Genomic DNA, 21,411 nt, shown 5'->3' on the forward strand with positions numbered 1-21,411 from the left:
TACAAGAAAGGGAGTCGTCTATCCTGGGGAGGGGGGGTGGCATCCTTGGTGGTCACATTGTTCAGTCGTCTGTAATCCACACAGAAACGCATGGTGCTGTCTTTCATTTTGACCAGAATGACGGGGGAGGACCACGGGCTGGTGGAAGGTGATATGACACCGGCATCGAGCATTTCCTGGACCAGCCGGTCTTCCTCAGCTCGTTGTTTGTTTGTTTTCCGCCGTGATAATTGATGAATTGGTGGGCCTTTGGGATGGATTTCGCGTGTCAGGTACGTGATGTGGCTGATATCGGCAGGTCCTGACGGAAGAGGTCTTGGAAGTCCAGGAGGAGGCGGTGGAGGCTGTCTGCTTGGTGAGGTGAGAGGTGTTCAGGTAGTGGGGGTAGAACAGCTGGGGGAGAATGGGGGGGCACAAGGCTCGGCTTCTTCCCTTTAGGCGAAGTGAGGGAAGTGATTGGAATATTTGCGATTCGTTCTGTCTCGATGTGGGGGCAGAGGAAGATGGGGGACAGTAGGCAGGCTGAGAGGGTTCCGGGCAGCAGGTTGGGGGGAGGGGAACAGGACGGAGGCTCCGGTGGGCCTGTTCCATTGTAGCCAGGCCTCGTGCTGGGGGGGAATTGTTAGGGTGGAGGCAATAGTTGCTGGAAAGGTGGGATGTGGGGGGTTGGTGGGGGGTTGGGGTGGGGTGGAGGATGCAGGAGGGGTGTAGGGTGAGAAGGGGGGGAGGGAGGGGGTGCGTGCACTTGCAGAGTGATTGGGGGAGGGGGTCCGATGGCTTCTGGAATTGGAGGCATTTTTTGTGACAATCGATCCTTGTACGTAGCTTCTGCTGGATGTCGAGTCCCAAATAGCCATCATATGCTTGGCAGGTCAAGTAAAAAATGATGAACTTGTGTTGGGCAGAGACTTGCTGGTGGGTGTCGGCGTGCAGGGCCCGGGTTTCCCCACGTATGGGCAGGGGTCCATCCACCGCATCTACAAGGTGAGCTGAGGTAGGAAAAAGTGGGCCGAATGCCGATTTGTGATGGGAGTAAAAATTGCTGTAGAGCCAAGATCTGGCTGCTCCCGTATCGACTAACAGCCTCACCTTCACTCCATTCAGTCTCATCTTGTCGTAGACTGGGGGGCTGTATTTCTGTGAGGTGGCCCCTGCCACCGCACCGTGGGGAGACGCAGGGGCAGGCCTAAAAATACAGCTACTGCAGGATTTTGTATTCCGCCGACTCTACATCCCTGGGATCAGCGCATTCAGCCGGTGAGGTGTCGTCCTCGGTGCTCTTGTTATCCAGGGAGGAAACCTTTCGGCGCCCCTGGGTACAGTGTCCTGCCCCGCCCGGCATTCAACTGCTCTCAAATGTCATGGAGGGGACATCTGTGGCTGCAGGCGGAGAATTCCAACGGATTGATGGAAATGAAGTTCGTGTTTTCCTTCAGGGTGGGGTGCCTGCTGGTGGAGTGTGCCCTGGGTAAGTTGAGTGTTGATGGAGAGCTTGTATGGGCTGGGGTGCCCATGGTTTATGGTGAGGTGCTGTCTTTTGAGCGGGGAATTTACTCAAGGCGCCGATGTGTTGTGGGGTGGAGCGGGTGGCTAGGAGACGTCGTACCAGCTGGATGTCTCGATCTAGGTCCCCTGTCTGGTTGTGTATTGTCAATTGTTCTCTGGTGACACTGGGGAGGATCCTTAGGAGTGTGCAAAATGTGTGTTGCTCCCGGGTTGCTGCATCAGTTTCCGGGTATGTGGTGGTGATGAGCCACCTAGCCTGGATAAGTGTATCATCCAGGTTGCCGTTGTAGGTTAGAGTGTCGAGCTGTGACAATGCTACGACTTTTCCCAGAGATGGCGTGATGGCCTGGGTCACTATTTGGGCGATGGTGCAATACTGGCCACCCTTTGCTCAGATGAGGCAAAGTAACTGCTATCTTCTGTCTGTCAACTTCAAACCCTATATCCAGGAGTGGTTTGACCATGGACAGGTATGTGCTAATACCACATTGCTTGGGGTCGAATTTGAGTAATTGCACGTGAGGTTTGGTCGCCATTTTGTTAATTTCCCTATTTTGCTCTTCCCTGTATTTTGATCGGGTCAAGAACCACCGCTGGCCACCAGTGTTATGTTAGGTGTTTTTAGGTCGACTCCTCGCCCTAAGAACACTAGCTACTGAGCCAGGGTTCTCTTTTGAGACCAGAACTAGAATACACTATGAGAGGAACAGGGCATAACAACTCTGGTCAAACAACCTTACACGTATATTATCTTAAATTCACAAACCACTAGATACAATGTAGATACAATAAAGACACAATACACTGTCTGGGTACAAAGTCAGTCTCGGGACAGGAGGGTTTCTACAGGGCTGCTGAAGTCCTGGGATCCTACAGGTGTCGGCCGGGTGTGGGAGGGGTCCCGTCAAGTGTGTCTTCCCTTAGAGGGCGCAGGACTGCTCTCGGGGTCTGCGTCGTCTTAAGTGGGTTGTTGGGCGGCGTGGAGAGGGGCCCTTCTTTAGTGGGGCCTCGGTGGGGCATTCGGTCCCTAGGACTGGGACCAAATAGGGATAATAGGTGCGCTTGTCCGCGCCCACCCTGGAGAGAGGGTCGTTGTCCTTTGGGGCTGGGGAGGTCATGCCCTGGGGTCTGAGGGGCACCTCTGGGAGTACGAGGACTGCAGTCTCCCTTGGGTCGGGTCGCCGTCAGGTGTGGGCTGTGGCGTTCTCTCCTCTGGGAGTCTGACAGCGGGTGGTCTCACCTGGGTGCCAGCTGGACTACTCTCACTCCCATGGTCACGATGGGGCCTTGCCAGACCTTCTCCAGACAGGGTAGTTCCTCCTGGGGGCTACCTCTCTGAGGAGAATAGGAGGGATGTCCCACTCACCTGCAGGAAGGGTGGGCTAAGCAAGGGACGTCCTCCGAAGGGGAAGTCACAGGGGGCGAGAGACGAGTAGTGTCTGGTCTCTCCCTGGTGCAGCTGGTGGCTGTTGTCAAGGTCCCGAGGGCAAAAAGGGTAGGGTGGCGAGTGGCCGTCCCTCTCCTGTCAGTGTGAATAATGGCCGTCACTGGGGCCCGACTTCCTGGAAGGACTGAGGGCAAGGTGTGGCTAGTGGCCGTCACCGAGGTCCTGTGAGGGAAGGCGAGGCTAGTGGCCATCGTCTGTCCTCCGGCGCAGCTAGTGACCATTGCTGGGGCGGGTGGACTGTGGGCTGAGTGCAGCTAGTGGCCGCCACCTGCTCACGGGTGTGCCCAGTGGCCGTCACCCAGGTCCGAGGAGGAGAGGGGACGGCAAACACAGTAGAGATAGTGGCCGACGCCTGCTTGCTGGTGCGGCTTGTGGCTATCACTGAGGTCCAGCTCTCTGAGGCAGCTGCAAGAAGAGAGTGGTTAGTGGCTGTCTCTCCACTAGAGTGGCTAGTGGCCATCACTGGTCCCTGCAGGGAGTGAATGCAGTTAGTGAGCGGCTAGTGGCCGTCACTCAGGCACTGTCTGGGACTGAGTATTCAGCCCCACCCCGAACCTGATGAGGGCTCGTCTGGCTGGAGGGTAATGCCCCAGCACTGAGTAGTCCTCGCTGGGTCTGTTGCGGGGAATAAGGGAGCAGGGTAATAGGGGACATAGGCCCATCCTGCCTGGGTAGTGTGCGCGCCCTTGAAGCCCCTCCGTGGTCTCCCCCTGGGGTGGGGGTTGCAATGTCCTGGTGGTGTCTTGTCGCGGGGGGTATTTCAGTAATGTAAGAAAACTCTGGTATGTTTTGGATGTCTCTGAGTTGGTAACTGTTGTAGCTGATGCTGCCTCTCCGGAGTACACCAGAACTGTGGAAAAATGCAGATAATGCTAGAGCAATGCAAGCTTATATAAGGATGGGAGAGACTAGAGCAAGGCTAGTCGGTTTTCAGTTGAGTTTGAGTGTAGTGCAGTGCAGTGTCAGTGAAGTTTGTGCATGTTATGCGGCATGTTCTGTGCCCCAACTTCTCAGGTACAGACACGGTGCAGCCTTGGAATCTTTGTTCTCAACCAGGTCAGTACTAGCAAGGAAAGAAAACACAAACACCACTGGTCAAAAGGCACACTTATATATTATGAAAAGACAAACACACACCGTTCTATGAGCAAAACTAAGAAGCTTACAATGACTTAGAATAATGTTTACAACAATCACTTTCCACCTAGTTCAGCAAGTCTGGCTTATACACGGAAATGCACCTTCCTGAAGTAGGGTTATATCCACACAGTGTCCAGACATTTCACAAAATTTGTCAGGTACATCATATCCACACATACGGACAGCATAATACAGTATACCCATTCCGACAGGCGCATGACATAGATGACAACATATATTCAAGCCCTTAAGCCTAGGTATTCGCGTGACATAGACGAGGCCCTAGCTGGTACAATATATACGCATGACATAGACGATGCCCTAACTAATCTTGAGCCATGTGCGCGTCACATAGGACGAGAGTATATTATGATGTCTCACACTTGATGGGGGGGGGACAGGGGGGAGGGGTATTAGTGAGTCTAGGGTGGGTTTATTCATGTGGGCGACGGGGGCTGGGGGTCTGGGGAAGGGAGAGAGAGTGCACTGGGGGGGGGAGGGGTCACACTGATAAATATTGCCCTGTGGGGGGGGAGGCGACACTGAGAGGAGGGTTGTCATTGTCGGGGAACCATCCCTGGGGGGGGGTGCCGACCACTCCACGCACAAGATCACAGGTAGAGTTCACTATGACACTCTGAGGGAAGATAGCACCGCGGCTGCCGAAGGGGGGGAGGATATAACAGGGGAAGGTAGAGCATTGAGGAAGGTTGCACAACACTGGGGAGACACACAGCAGGCACGAGGAGGAGTCACAGGGGTTAGTTCACTAGGGGAGGGGTCCAGCAGCACTGGGAAAGAGTATAACCATAGTGTCTGGTACTCACGATTCGTGCGGAGGGGAGGACAAAGCCCATGAGGCAGGAGGGCCTATGCCGGGAGCTCCATATGACGGCCAGGTGTGGGAGGTGGGGCGTCCAGCAAGTAGTACAGGGGAGGGTGGTCCATGCAGCCACCACTAGTCCTGGAGGAGTGGGTGGGTGGTGTGTTGGGTGGCTTCCTAGCCACGACAGCCCAACAGGAGGCAGGGCTCTCCGGGCTAGGGCCAAAGAGGGCCAGAAGACGCACTGCTCGGCACTGGCCCTTAGTCGTTGTTGGGGTCCTGGGGGAGGACCTGGGGAGGCCCGGGCCTAGGGTCGGCTGGAAGGAGGGCGGTGCCCTTGCTGGGCTGTTGTCTTGTCTGGCAGGGGCAGCCATCAGGGAGGAACTGCAGCCACCCGCACCGGGGAAAGTCCAGCCACTGCAGCAAGCATCTGGGGAGGCCCGCTGTCTCCAGGAACTGCAGTCTCGGCTGAGGGAGGAGGCCGTCAGGGCTGGACTGCGGCATCTCGTCCTGGTGGAGCCCAGCAGCACCTGGGGAAGGCAAGGCGCAAGGACCACACACCTGGCCTCAGAGATGTCTCACCCAGTCTGATCTCAGGTGAGGTGCCTGTAGGGGAGCAAATCCCGCCGTCTCGGGTAGAGATGTGGGGAGAGGGGCACCTTGCTTCACTGCAGGAATGGTGGGTGGAACTAGAGGTGTTCCCCTCTGTAGGAGCTTGGGGACTAGCAAAGAGAGGGCGGCCGAGGGTCGAGCCTCCTGCTTGGCGGGCCTGTAAGGCCCCGCCGAAACTCCAGTCCAGGGTGTGCGGGGGAGGTCCAGGGGACGTTCCCTCCATCAGGCAGCCCCATTGGGCACTGCCTGTGCTCCTAGGGAAAGCAGGAGCGTGGGAGGAGTCGGGGGAGATTCTCCCAGGCATCGCTGACCCTGGCAGCTGAGTGATAGTGCCCGTTGGACTCTCCCGGCCACAGCCACAGATCCGTCGGAACCTGCACTCCGGTCATAGGGCCTGGGACTCCTGCCCCAGTGATGTCAGTAGGAAGAGGTCGGACGTACTCTCTTGGGTTGCACCACAGCTCTGATGGAGCGTGCCCTCCTTCTGCTGGGGTTGGGATTCCTCTCCCTGTGACAGTGGGAGGAAGAGGTCGGACAAACTCTCTCGGCTACTGCCACAGTTCCGATGGAGCGTGCCCCCTTCCGACGGGGAAGGGTTTGTCCCAGAGCCGGTGGGGGGAAGAGGTCGGACAAACTCTCTCGGCTTTTGCCACAGCTCCGACGAAGTGTGCCCTCCTTCCGTCAGGGTAGGGGGATAGCAACCCCTAAGGCTCCTCCTGAGTCCTCTGTTAAATAGGAGGCCGATCCAGGGGACTCAGTGTCCGAAGGTGTGCTTGGGACTGCCACTGCAAATCCCACCCCGATTCTGGCGAGCGTTCCCTCTGCTGAAGAGTAGTGTACTTTTCCTGTACACTGCCAGGTGGTCTGGCTGCGGGGAAGAGCGGCGCCGGGTCACGGGAGAGATATGTCGCTTTTGCCTGGGCGGTGAGCCAGGTAAGCCAGCCTCTCCGCCATTCCCTCCTCCTGGGGTTGTGGTTTCGGGTTCATCCCGCCGCGCGGGTATTTCAGTATATCATCCGTACTTGTGAAAATAGTGAAGTGCTGTCAAACATTAAGTGTAATTGCAGTTAGTAAAGTTTGTATACTGTAGGTCCTGTGCTTGTGAAGTTGGAACGATTCAGTGTAATTATTTGGAAAATAAAGACAGCGAACTTAGGAATCCAGTGTTTAATTTATTTTTTTATTTTATTTTTTTTATGCGAGCTGATCCTGTGTACTGTGCACCTAAAGGCTGACCACAGGAAGAACAACTCACTGGGCAACGTCCTTCCTATACTGTACTACTTCGAGGCTGTGGCAGTGTGAGGACGCGGACGTAACAGTATATTAAAGATTAAGATTTAAAGAACAGGGATGACTAACCACTATTTTACACCATAATTTCAGTTGTGTAGTTACTTTCCATTTTTCATTTAAAAGCTTAATTATCGGAGAGAGCGTGGCAAATAAAACTTACACAATCCCGTACATTGTACCATTCCTAGTTGTGCTACTTTTGCTAATTATGTTACTAAAGTGTATACTGTACCTCAAATATCTTTGATGCCTTGCTCGTATTATAAAGCAATTTCATGTAGTGAACACCAAAGAGTATCGTTGTCTGCACTGACCCCTGTTTAGTGTTAATTAAGAATGTAACAAATAGCGCTACGGCCACCGTGCGTCGCGCTACACTTCCTACAATGTGACGTCATATTTGTACACCTCGACAGCTGATTCGACGAAAAACTTGTCCATGCTAAGACACGACTCTCCAGTGTATGGAATCCGGGACCCATTTTTAAAGTACGTAAGACCAGTGGCTGGGCAGAGTGGGCGAGGAGGAGGTGAGAGACTGCGGGTCTGGCAGATGAAACATGGGGAAAGGCAAGAACCGTAAGGGCCGCGGTGCAAAGGCCAGCAAGACAATCTCTCCCGCTAACCCTGGCTCGGTGGTGGTGGGGGTAGGCATTGGTTTCACGCTTGATTGGTAGTAGGTACTTTACTGACCGTCCTCTGCATGACCCTTCTTACCCTGGTAGGGCCACCACCGCGGCCACCATGCACCGTCTTCTTTGTTATGGCTTTGTAGAACCCAAGTCTGCCGCAGCATGTCGACACCAGTACGTGCATTCACAAACAGAACTTACCTTTCTTCTCTGTCGTCGATGAGATGGTAGTTATTCCATCTAGCTGCATAGCCATACAGATATTGCACAAGCTTAATCTAATTTAACCCAGTTCACCCGTAGTCATCCTGACCCAACCCAGCCATAATAACCAACTATCCTGATCATTGAAAAGAAGGTAAATTTTTAGAAGTAACCAACGTTTTCTTTTATTATTAATGTTTTCCAATGTAAAATACTGTGTTTTAATTAGTTTTGACCTTCATTTTCTGGGGAAAATCCCCCTTTTGGAATTTTGAGTAAGATTTCCAAGAGGGTTTATCCCCCAAAATCAAGATCAAAATTAATTAAAAACACACTATTTTGCATTAAACTAACCCAAACTAACGACCTAACCTAACCTAGGGCCTGACATAAACCGAGTGCACACGCCTGCACCAGCCAATATGGTGCGACATTCATCTGCTACTGAGCAGTAGCCTAACCTAAGCCACTATATGACTACCCCTACAAAATTTGCTCCCCCAACTCAAACTGGGCTTAAAAGGTAAGTCTTAGTTAGAATAGTTCAGGGTCGTAACATAATGAAAATTGGTAACGTTGGTTACTTCTAAAGTTATATCGAAAAGAAGAAAAAATAGGCTATGTATGTTGTGGAATTTTTTTCATTACCTCATTTACTTATTTTGATGTCCAGTTATTCTGAAGGATTTTCACATTTAATAGTTCTAACGATAATTTCTAATTAAATTGCCTTGTTTGCTGTTCCTTCTTCCCACTCTCCCATAACAAAATGAAGCATTTCTGACAAAATTGAGTATTTAAAAAATATATATCAGAAAAACATATAAACACTTATCCTTCAAAAGAAAAAGATGAAAATATATATGCGGCTTTAACCCGTGGATTGTGAGCCACAGCTCAGGTTGGGTAGCAGCCCGTTGCGAGCCCCAGCTCAGGTTGTGCTGGCCATTTTTTTTTTTGCATTTCATTCATGTAATGTACTTTTATTTTGACATGGTTTATACAATATGAAGGATTTTCATGTGTTTGGAATAATTTTTATGATACTTTTTATCAGAAATACTTTATATTCTTTTTATCAGAAATACTTTATATTCTCATTTTCTTCACCCTCCCATCCATCCACAACAAAGTAAATTATTTCCAACAAAACTTACCATACAAAAAGTTGTTGAAAAATGTGAAAAAACATAAGAAAAAATAGGGTACACCAAAACTGAGTTCCTGAATAGGGGCTTTGTTCCCTCCCTCCCCCGACTCTTCCATGATGTTATCTATCTAGACTAAGATGACCAGAGTCCCGCTTTTAGGCAGGACAGTCACAGTTTTTGAACGTCTGTCCTGCTTTTTTCATTGTGACAAGAATGTCCCGGTTTTTGAGGAAATTATCTTAGTGTCCCGCTTTTAGAAAATTACTATTGCATTAGATATAACATGACCTTCTTTTATGAAATTAGGATGACTTAGAAAAATTATGCATACTCCTAACCAAATGAAACACCGAAATAATGTAAAATCTGTAATACCGGTACTCTCTGATTGGTAACTTTGGTTGACCCATTCACAGTACCGTACGGTCGGTATGTTTGGAGTTCATATGAGACGTTAGTGTTTGATTAGCAGCCTCATGGTGAGGTGCAGGGTGGCAGTGGTCTCCGTCACCCATATAAGTATATATATATATATATATATATATATATATATATATATATATACATACATACACACATACATACATACATACAGTATACACACACACACACACACACACACACACACACCGCTTTTACCTCCAATAAATCTGTTCACCTTAATCCAGACCCACAAAACCTAACCTTGAAGGCTGCTTAGTACTAGGATACTTACCTACCTTAGTGAGCCATTACTGCTTTGGCATGCTTGTCCAATCCAGCTGGATCTGATTTGGCAGGAATAGGAATGTCTGCAGCTTGACATGTGGTTCAGACTGCAGCAGATGCAATTTGTTGTTGTTGTTGTATTACATCACCTCATTAAATACTGCTTATTTTTGTTGTCCCAGTGCACTATTGCACTGTGAACACTATGCTTCACTAGGTATAATCCCATAATTATGGAAAATCTCAAGGTTTGCGGCTTTATTCAACCCATGGATTGCAAGCCATGGCTCTGGCTTGGTCATGTCGTGTTGCAAGCCACAGCTCCAACTGTCTTCCCAGTGGCCATGCATCACTTCTAACTACTCCACCCCTATGCAAACTTACGCATGGCGCTACACAAAGACGGAGAGAGATTTTTTCTTTTTCACCAGATGGTGCTCTGAATGTTTTAAGTTTACAATAAACAAAAACTTTTACTTTTTTCACTAGCCTACACCCCTATGCAAACTTCTGCATGGCACCATGCAAAGACAGAGAGAGTTTTTTTTTTTTTTTTTAACCAAATGATGCCCTGGGTGTTTATCTTCAAGTTTATAATAAAAAAAAAAAAAAAAAAAAAAAATTGCACACCACAGGGTGGGATAAAAAAAGGTAATTGTGCAGTCCACGGGTTAAACAACAATGCTGAACTATGTCCCACTGCATAGGAGCAAATTCTCAACATGCCCAGGGTGTGTCAGGGTCATCACTGTTTGGCTAAGGATGAAGCTTGGGCTTAGTCATGCTCCTCTTAGCTGTGTGATTGACTTATGTAAGGAAAATTAGTTGGGGGGGAGCATTGTTTCGTTTTGTTTTTAAAGGCTGCAGCATGCATGCGTGCGTCAGCCTTTGTCACTTAATGGTGACCTGCGCTCGTCCTCGTCCTCGAAGACAATCATCACCTCGTCCAGGAACTTCCGCCAGTACAGCGTCTTCGTTGCCACGATCACTCCTTGCTCCATTGGTTGGATGAGAGCAGTAGTATTAGGTGGCAGAAACATGCACCTAATGCGCCCATTCTTAGCCACCAATTCCTTGTCGCACGGGTGGGCAGGTGCATTGTGGAGGAGAAGGAGGGTCTTTACCTGGTTGTGTGGAATTCCCAGTTTCTCCATCTGGTAATGGATGACCTCCTTGACAAAATGGCGGTGGAACCAGTCTTTGAAGATGTGGGCTGTGAACCATGCCTTCAAGGAATGTTACCAGACGACAGGAAGGACATCCATCACCCCATGAAGACACCGAGGCTGCTTTGCACGGCCAACAATAACGGGCTTGAGCCGGTGCATACTGTTAGCATTGGCACAACACAAAGCAGGTATCCGTTCCTTGGAGAGCTTGTGGCCAGGTATACGCTTCTCCGTCTCCTCGGCTAGAGTGTTCGTTGGCAGCGACCGAGAGAATAGACCAGTTTCGTCTGCGTTGTAGACTTGACCGAGAGTGAGACCCTCCCTGTCGATTAAGCCCTTTACCTTGTGCCGAAACTCGTCAACTCCATCCTCGTTAGCGTCCAAAGCTTCGCCATGAGCTTTATGGTTGGTAAGGCCATGCCGTAACTTGAACGCAAAGAGCCAACTCTCGGATGCCTTGAAGTCTAGGGCATCGTGAAGCCTGGCGAACTTCTCAGCAGCAGTCTTCAGCTCCGTTCCACGTACCATCACACCAGCAGCAGGTTGTTGTCGATACCAAATCAACGTGGAGCGGTCAATTTCTGCAAACTTGGGGGTAAACATCACCTTCCTCTCCACGTTGCGTTTGCTTCTCGATGAGAAGTCAGCCTTGTACTGCATGAGTTTGTCTCGGGATCTCTTAATATTAAACAAAGTAGATCGGGCCAGGTTAAACTCGCGGAGAATGCAGGAAGAAGACCACCCCGCATCTACTTTCTCCAATATCTCCCGTTTCTTCTCCAGAGTCAACACCACTCTCTTCCTTTTCTCAGGTGGCGGGGCCATCATCACACACACTAAGAGGAGGCCCGAGAGCAGCAGGAGTGCCTGCAGCAGGTAAGGCACCACCACAAAAGCGATCACGTGGGCAGCCATAATGACGAGCGTGCACTCGCGGCGAGAAACAGGCGGAAAGTGGGGAGGATGCAGCGGCACTCTATCGGACGTCGGAGGAATGACGCGCCACAACAATGCTCTCCCGCACTGCGTGTGGCAAGTTCAAATTACGGCCGGGAAAAATTCGTTTTTTTTGGGGGTGGGTGGGTTTCGGACCATTTTGGGAATATTGGATCCCGGGACGATTATGTCTGGTTAGTGGGGATGCTCGGATATTAGAGTGATTACTATATACTGTATATATATATATATATATATATATATATATACAAGTAATCCCTCCAATATCCAACGTAATAGAGCCAAAGGCACGTCCGGATAGTGATCCTGTCCGGATATTGGGCCTCAGCCTCCTGGACTTGTACTTATGGACCCTAACTCAGAAAAACACCTATACAACTCCCTCTGGACATGCATTGCACCTATTTAAGACCCAAATCACACCAATAAGGGACATAAAAGACTGAAATAAATGCAAAAGAACCATAAAATGAGGTTTTAGAGGTGAGTTTATACAATATTAAACATTCTGGGTACTTACAAGTCCCTGGCTCCTGGACTGGTTTGAACCGCCAGTTTGCAGTCCACAGTTAATCCTCTGCACTCTAAATTCTAATTTCTTATCACTGCACAACACTGTAAATTCCCGTGTGTTCTAGTGGCAAGGTATTGCAGTTTATTCACTGTTTATTCACAAAAAACAAGCACCTGTGGCTTCCACTGCTATAAGCATCTGCTCTCGATCGGAGTTTGGCTGTGACTGTTGATGATGGCGGGGTAACAGAGTTGCCAGATCGCAACGGCCACATTACCAATCTCCTCAACTTTCATTACCAAATTTAACTTTTCATTACCAAATTTGTAAAGCTAGCATTTATTCTTCACTAATTGTATATACAAGTGGAAATACATGTAATCACTCTCCTTATAATTAACACCATGTTGATTATTTTCACGCTATATAGGGTAGCAGATTAATCAGAGAGAGCAAACAATCCACCATATCCGTCCTGTGTATCCTCATACATGTGAAAAATCCATTTGGTAATGCATTATTCTGATTCAATACCAAACGAATTTTTCATTACCAACTTGGCCCACACTTGGTAATGAAAAATACCAAATGGCAACCCTGACAGGGGAGTGGGGAGGAAGGAAGGGGTAAAGGGACCATGGTGTAAGAGCTGTTCGGCGCCACGTGGCAATTTCAAATTACGGGAGGGAAAAAAGTCAGATTTTTTTCTAATTTTTTTGCAGTTTTTGGCCCATTTGGGGAATGTTGGATCCCAGGACAATTATGTCCGGTTAGTGTGGATGTTCGGATATTAGAGGGATTATATATATATATATATATATATATATATATATATATATATATATATATATATATATATATATATATATATATATACCGATCAGCGAAGTTGGGTCTGGTTAGTACTTGGATGGGTGACCGCCTGGTAACACCAGATTCTGTTAGCATAACGTTCTCCCTACGTGTCAAGTGGGGTTGGTGGAGGATTAGTACCCCTCCCTGTAAAACAATTAACTCTAAGCCCTTGGCCACCGTGTTTGGGATACATGGTGTCTGGCAATGAATGATGAATGAATATATATATATATATATATACTGTATATTTATGTTAATATATATGTATACACTCAACTCCCTGCTATCGCGCCTAATTGGTTACAGCAAACGCGCGGGATAGTTGAATATGCGATAGCTGAACTGAACAATCAATGGGAAAATTTTTAGTTTGTTTTTCGGTGGCCCATTTTTCTAACTTTTATCTTTATGCTTGTGATTTCCTGCCAGTCTCTCCTCCAACATGAAATAAAGCATTATTATATTAATAATAACAGGATGATGAATAAATAAACAACATAAAAGGCCATCAAACTTTTATAAGGATTGAAGCTTGGGTGGTTTGATGGGTTCTGAGGCTTGTGAGTGGCTTAATTTCCGCCAGATCTCTTTAGTTGTCTCCATGATTTCTTAGTGTCCACAGCTAAAGGGGGTATCACACGGTACATCGTATCAGGAACGGCCGAGGAAGACTTAAGTGAAACAAAACTTGCACGCTATCACACATGTTCCTCATACTGTTGCTAGAGCCCCGTCTCCAGTTGTAAACATGTGATTACTTTATCAACATCATAGTTTTCTCGGCATAGGAAATATTAACTCTTTATAAGGGTTTCAAAACAATTGATATTTATTCTAAAATGCAGTACAGTATTAATAAGTATTCAGTGTTAGGCTAAATTTCAATGCTGTAGTATAATATATTCTTTCGTGTCAAATGGGTTTTGTTCACACTGTTTTGCCCGTCGTATCCTCGGCAGGAATCCGTTCAGATACATTCCAAATGCCCGTAGTATCGTCGGCAATTTTACCACGTTACCGTTCCAATTAACCATCGTATCCTCGGCAAACCTCGTTTAAAGTGCCGTGTGAATAAGTTTCGCTTAGCCTGTCTTCAAACTCGACGTGTGATAGCGATCTTGGGGTGCATGATATCTGAACGCGCGATAGCAGGGTGTTGAGTGTGTATATATATATATATATATATATATATATTCGTTTTCATTTTTAAAGGCTCCAACGTGCTTGCATGTGTCGGCCTTGGTCACCTAATGGCGGCTCTCCATGTTGCACGATCCGTTGCAGCCTCCCTGTTCAGTCCCTTAACCCTGAGGTCACACTTAATGACCTCGTCCCACATCTTTCTCGGTCTACCCCTTGTAACCCCACCCCCAATATTAACGCTTCTCACCTTCCTCACCCAATTATCATCCCCCATCCTCTCCTTATGTTCAAACCATCTCAATCTACCTCTCCTCATCACAACACCAATACACTCCAGTCCCATCCTACCTTTCAACTCTTCCATCATAAACCCAGCCCCTCCAGGCCTTGGACGCAGGGACGCACTGCACATCCACCTAATCATTGTCATTTCTGTACGTCTGAGCCGGCGAATATCTTCCTTCTTCACTGCCCAGGTCTCAGTGCCATACAGCATTACACTCCTAACACATGCTGCATACAAAGACCCCTTAGCACGTAGGGAGAGTCCTCTCAATGTCAGGAGAGGCAAGAGCTCCCTGAACTTCTTCCAACCACTTCTCACCCTAGCAACAGAGCTAGCTGCAGCCCCACCTCCAGCACACAACATGTCTCCCAAATAACAAAACTCTTCCACACACTCAAGAGGTTCACCAGCAAGTTCAATCCTTTCACGTCTGACAATCTCCACCTCACCCCGACACACCGTACACATAAAATCAGCATTATCTCGCAGTCTACCTCTGATACCACTACATCTCTTATGCACCCATTTATCACACACATCGCACAAGATGGAATTACTTCCCACGCCCTTGTGGCAAACTGCACATGGCCACTCTCCCTCGTCTTTGACAGTACCGCCACCAACCCTAGATACCATCACTTTTGTTTTATCTGCATTTACCCTTAAACCCTTGTGCCCCATACCATCTCTCCACTTCCTAAACCTTTCCTCCGCCTCCCTTTCGTTCTCTGCAATCTCACCAAATCATCAGCATACAACAACTCCCACGGGAGTCCTATTCTAAAGTCATGTGAAAGGGCTTCAAGTACCATGATAAACAACATGGGACTCAAAACTGACCCCTGATGCACACCCACATTCACGGAAAACCCATCACTCAAATCTCCATTCACTCTTACCTGGGTGTGAGCACCCACATACATGGCCATAACCACCCTAACGAGCCACTCCTCCAAGCCAAGCTTTCTCATTGCCCACTTCACCACCTCTCTAGGGACTCTGTCAAGGGCCTTTTCGAAATCAACAAAAACAAAATAAAGATCCCTTCTCCTACCAATATATTTTTCCTGAAGCTGACGAACAATGAATATAGCATCAGTGGTTCCCCTACCTGGCATAAACCCAAACTGCATCTCATCAATATTCAGTCTTTCTCTAATCATACCTTTTAAAACTCTTTCCATTACCTTCATTATCTGATCTAAAAGCTTTATACCTCTATAATTTCCTGTTTCCAGGGCATCACCCTTCCCTTTATACACATTTACAACTACACTCTTCAGCCAATCATCTGGGACAACACACTCATAAATAATCCTATTTATCAGGTCAGTGACTAAACTCACCCCTATATCGCCTGAGGCCTTCAACATTTCGGTAGTCAACCCAGACACACCTGCTGCCTTCCCCACCCTCATCCTGCCTATTGCCTCACTCACAGTAGCAGTATCAATCAAAGGCCAAGGGCCAGACACTGGATCTGCTGGCTCCAAACCTTCCCTGTCCCAGTCAAACTGCTCATTCAACAACCGGTTATAATGCTCTCTCCATGCATCTTTAATATCCTCACTGTTCACCACTACCCTTCCTTCATCATTCTTCACACACTGCTCACCTATAATATCGCGATTATCCCTCTTCACTCGACCTGCCACCCTAAATATCATATTTTTCCTTTCCCCATGATTTAGGTTATCAAGTAATAGTCTCTGTGACTCAGACTTTGCTCTGTATACCTCTCTTCTAGCCCTACGCTTGGCAGCCAAATATTCCTCTTTGCTACCACCCTTCTTCCATTCCCGGAAAAGCCTTCTTTTCTCCTTAATCGCAGCTTCTACACCCTCATCCCACCACCAAGTTACTTTATGTCTTGGTGGTCCTTTTGTCTAACCGCATGTTACATCAGTAACTCTCGAGAGATTGTTCTTGAGGGCTCTGTACTGTTCATTAATGCCTCTGTCTACTGCTCCCTGTTCAGCCACCACTCTCCTCAACTCGCTGTAGAAGGCATCCCTTACTACTTGGTTTTTCAGCTTCCATATTTTCCTCTTAGGTACATAAGTCCTCTTTTTCATCACTTGTTCTTTAAGCACCATATCACAAATCAATAGTTTGTGCTGCTGCATACACTCCTCGCTTCGTATAACTTTAACATCCCTCACTAACCTCCTATCAGTCCTCCTTACCAGAAAATAATCTATCTGACTGCTATATCCCCCAGACTCATACGTAATTAACCTACTGTCTCTTTTCCTAAAATATGTGTTGCACACAATTATGTCCATTGCCTCCCCAAACTCGAGTATCCTTTCCCCTTCTGCATTCCTTATACCATACGCACATCCCCCATTCACTCCTTCATAACCTTGCGTTGCTTCACCTACATGACCATTTAAGTCCCCTCCCAAAATCACTATCACATCATCCCGCATACCACCCACTACACGTATTAAATCATCCCAAAATCTATCTTTCTCTGCTTCATCCAATCCTGCCTGTGGAGCATATGCCAATATAATTGCAACTATCTACCTGTCACGGTATTTTTATAATATCACGGTAATTTTGATATAAATGGTTAAATATTATTTAAATTGATATTTATATTCAATAATATTGAAGCGCAGAGACAATGATTGTCTTGCTACATCAAGCAACGATTACTTTACGCTGGCTTGTGCACGATTCTCTAAGAACGAGAATTTATAAACTTTCTCAACAGTACACAGCAGAGACTAATTACTCACAATTGCTGAATTACTGTACTGTTAGCCTCTGGAGAAAGTTACATCACCCCTGACAATAAATAACTAATACTAATAATAATAACATCAGGTTCTTGCTGATGCATTAACTCCTGGCACAACGGATTTTAAGTTAATACAACAAGACTGGTCTAAGTACCAGTTATGAAAGCAAACGTTTATGCAAGCTAGGAGCTATATGGAAAATAAGCTTAATTATGGAGAAATGAAACAAGATTTTTACTCTACATTAAGCTCAAGAAATAGAACTGTTAAATTTATTAATTACAAAAACAAATTTAACATTACATTTCAAATCAAATTAAATGAGACGCACTCGCTCACTCACACAGAAGCTAAATACTTACGCCTAGGAAAAAAACACCTTAACTAAACTCTTAAGACTACAAAATACACAAAGGAAATACTAGTCAATGAATGCGGTGTATCACCCAAAGCTGGAGAACTAAAGGTGGGAGCTTGGAGAAACTGTAAGTGGAGTTTGGGTACTAGCTGACCTCTCGCACTGCTGCACAGGTCCTGTCTCCGTCACAGCAAACACTAAACTGAATTCAAATAATGCATAAGCAGTACGCACAGGCCACCGGAAGAAGGCGTGGCTAACGGTTGAATGAAGCAGAGGCAAACGATAAAGAAATAATTGTATCGCTCAGTAGCGCACTTAGTGACGTGCATTAAATCGGTCACTTTTTGAAAACGGTGACGAATTATTTGAAAAGTATACCCCGGAATGGAGAGAGAAACGGTTAACTGAGCGATACACAGTGAGTTTTCCACTAATAGTTCGTGGCTTCTCACAAAAAGGAAATGTCGCGAATTGATTCGTGACATTACGCCCCATGAAAATTAAATCTTTCTTCCTACAGAAGAATGATTTCAATATACATACATATAAATCCTAACTCAGTCACACAAGATTCACACTGTGGTGTGTGTGCTATCCTGCTACAGGAGAAAATCGCAGTCGCCAGTGAGTGAAAAAACCTCGTATTTACGTTAATAGAAGCAAGCTTGAGGGAAAAACTCCGTGACGACGGTGAAAATCCTGTACTCAGGTCAAACTGAGCGAAAATTCGCTACATTTACACTGACAACTAATTGTTGTGTAGTGTGGTGTATGTAATACACGGTGTAGGTGTGACAGTTGTAGTGTAACTGTACCTACGTGTAAAATGACACAGTAAATAATAATATGGCGACGACGAAGGCAGAGAAGAGGCGGCAGCGTGCGGCAGACGATCAGCTGGCCCGCACAGCAAAACTGCTACACCCATTGCTGAACCTGCAAAACCAATTAAGGTGGAGCATCAAAAGTGTCAATGAGACAAAATTCTTATTATGTTATAATTACTCTCTCTGGCTAGCAGTCAGTACATGCTATGAAAAGTACACTCGAGGTCGCCATTAATTTTAGCACACGATTATGATCGGCAAGTTGAGAATCCCTGTGCAAACTCGGGTCTTCCATAGCCTCGAACCGCACACGGGTCCTCAACCTGTGCCTCAACCTACAGTACTTATATTAATATCGGAGAGCTGAGAAACCTTGTGCAAACTTGGGTCTTCCATAGCCTCAAGTCGCCACTGCGGAGTTCTCTCTCGAACTTCCCCCTTAACCTACAATACTCGTGTATGTACAGGCCCTGGACATACTGTGTCCTGTGGGGCCAACAAGTGAGACGTCAGGTCTACACTTTTGACTGGGAACTGAACAGCTGTCTCCTTGTCTTGGAGACGAGCTCGCATGAACTGAACTTTGGCGTCGTCTACTGTGAGACCATACGCCTTAATGAGTGCAGCTTTCATCATCTCATATGTGAGATTGTCTCCACGAATTCTGTGGAGAATATCGAGGGCAGGGCCCTCAAATAGGCTAAGAAACTGAAGCCGCTTAGCTGCCTCATCCAGTTGATATAAGTCTGCCATGTCCTCAAAACGAGCTATGTACGGCTCGATTCGCTCGCTTTCCTTGTATGAAGGAAGCTTGATGCGTGGGGTCGCCAGGACATGTGCAGGGGGAACGCTCGTGGAGCTTTGACCAACTGCACCAGACGTGTCTGAAGCCAAGGAATCTCGCTTGAGCTTCATCATTTCAAGTTCATGTTTTTCTCGTGCCTCACGTTCGGCACGTTCATGTTCTCGTTCTCGCTCGCGTTGTTCACGCTCGTATTCGCGCTGTTCTCGCTCGTGTTCGCGCTGTTGTCGCTCTTTTTCTAACTCGAGCTCGCGTTGTTTCTGCTCGTGTTCGCGCTGTTCTCGCTCGTATTCGCGCTGTTCTCGCTCGTATTCGCGCTGAATCTTACGCTCTTCACGGGCATCATTCTCGCGCTGCTGCTCCTGATTATGCCGTGAGAGTATATACTCTTTAATTTCGGTTGGGTCCGAAAGACCCATTTCTTTGGCTTCCTGTAAAAATACAGTAGTAGCCATTTCGCTAATTTATTAAGCAAACCGAAATTGAGTACTGACTGCTTAGCGACGAATACTAATAAACAAAAGTAAAGAGTACAGACACAAGCTAGTGGTGACCAGTCTTATCCAGTTAACTGGCAAAGAATAAATAAAAAATGTAAATGACTGGGAAGACTCAATAATAAACACAATGGGTACGGCGACTTCCCAGAAGCGAATAAAATTGTCTGGCGTTACCAAAAATAAACTAGAGTTAAGTATTCTATTGATTAATAAAGCAAAATTCACTTGCTAAATTAGGGGTAAACACCAGTAAGCTTGTGCCTATAAACTTTAATGATAAATACCTAAATATGAATGAGTGAGCACTATCTCGTGAATAGCTTTAGAGCTAGGAGTTAATATCCTGGAATGAGGTCGCCAATTGTCACGGTATTTTTATAATATCACGGTAATTTTGATATAAATGGTTAAATATTATTTAAATTGATATTTATATTCAATAATATTGAAGCGCAGAGACAATGATTGTCTTGCTACATCAAGCAACGATTACTTTACGCTGGCTTGTGCACGATTCTCTAAGAACGAGAATTTATAAACTTTCTCAACAGTACACAGCAGAGACTAATTACTCACAATTGCTGAATTACTGTACTGTTAGCCTCTGGAGAAAGTTACATCACCCCTGACAATAAATAACTAATACTAATAATAATAACATCAGGTTCTTGCTGATGCATTAACTCCTGGCACAACGGATTTTAAGTTAATACAACAAGACTGGTCTAAGTACCAGTTATGAAAGCAAACGTTTATGCAAGCTAGGAGCTATATGGAAAATAAGCTTAATTATGGAGAAATGAAACAAGATTTTTACTCTACATTAAGCTCAAGAAATAGAACTGTTAAATTTATTAATTACAAAAACAAATTTAACATTACATTTCAAATCAAATTAAATGAGACGCACTCGCTCACTCACACAGAAGCTAAATACTTACGCCTAGGAAAAAAACACCTTAACTAAACTCTTAAGACTACAAAATACACAAAGGAAATACTAGTCAATGAATGCGGTGTATCACCCAAAGCTGGAGAACTAAAGGTGGGAGCTTGGAGAAACTGTAAGTGGAGTTTGGGTACTAGCTGACCTCTCGCACTGCTGCACAGGTCCTGTCTCCGTCACAGCAAACACTAAACTGAATTCAAATAATGCATAAACGAAATGCATACAGGCCACCGGAAGAAGGCGTGGCTAACGGTTGAATGAAGCAGAGGCAAACGATAAAGAAATAATTGTATCGCTCAGTAGCGCACTTAGTGACGTGCATTAAATCGGTCACTTTTTGAAAACGGTGACGAATTATTTGAAAAGTATACCCCGGAATGGAGAGAGAAACGGTTAACTGAGCGATACACAGTGAGTTTTCCACTAATAGTTCGTGGCTTCTCACAAAAAGGAAATGTCGCGAATTGATTCGTGACACTACCCAACAGAATTTTCACCACCAATATCCTATTGCTTACTCTCAAAACATTCATAACATATTCCACCCATTTCTCCGCAACCATCACACCAACACCTTCATATCCGTCTGTCCTCTCCCGCCAAAACAACTTATAGCAACAGTCCTTCCCAACAATCTTTCTGGCTGATCCACCCCTGTACCGGACTTCCTGCAAACACGCCACATCCACCCACCTCCTACTGAATGCCTCAACGACTTCCCCCGGTCTTCCCCTCAAACTTCCCACATTCCATGAACCCACCCTCATCCCCATGGGGAT

The 21,411-nt window shown here is 46.6% G+C and overlaps 2 protein-coding genes across 2 annotated transcripts in view; both read left to right on the forward strand.

Annotated features, from left to right (window-relative positions):
- The window catches only part of TTLL15 (tubulin tyrosine ligase-like 15), a 180,488-nt gene that overhangs the window by 153,202 nt on the left and 5,875 nt on the right, over positions 1 to 21,411 (forward strand). The gene's annotated exons all lie outside the window — the stretch shown is intronic.
- Positions 7,555 to 21,411, forward strand: part of LOC145394204 (vacuole membrane protein 1-like) — a 65,540-nt gene continuing 51,683 nt past the window's right edge. The window contains exon 1 of the mRNA XM_080268194.1: positions 7,555 to 7,630. Coding sequence (XP_080124320.1) covers positions 7,619 to 7,630 — 12 coding nt within the window. The 5' untranslated portion in view covers positions 7,555 to 7,618. The remainder of the gene's footprint in view (positions 7,631 to 21,411) is intronic.

Source organism: Coenobita brevimanus, chromosome 26 (assembly GCF_032717465.1).
Source record: "Coenobita brevimanus isolate Jiangsu-jjx chromosome 26, ASM3271746v2, whole genome shotgun sequence".
NCBI lineage: Eukaryota > Metazoa > Arthropoda > Malacostraca > Decapoda > Coenobitidae > Coenobita > Coenobita brevimanus.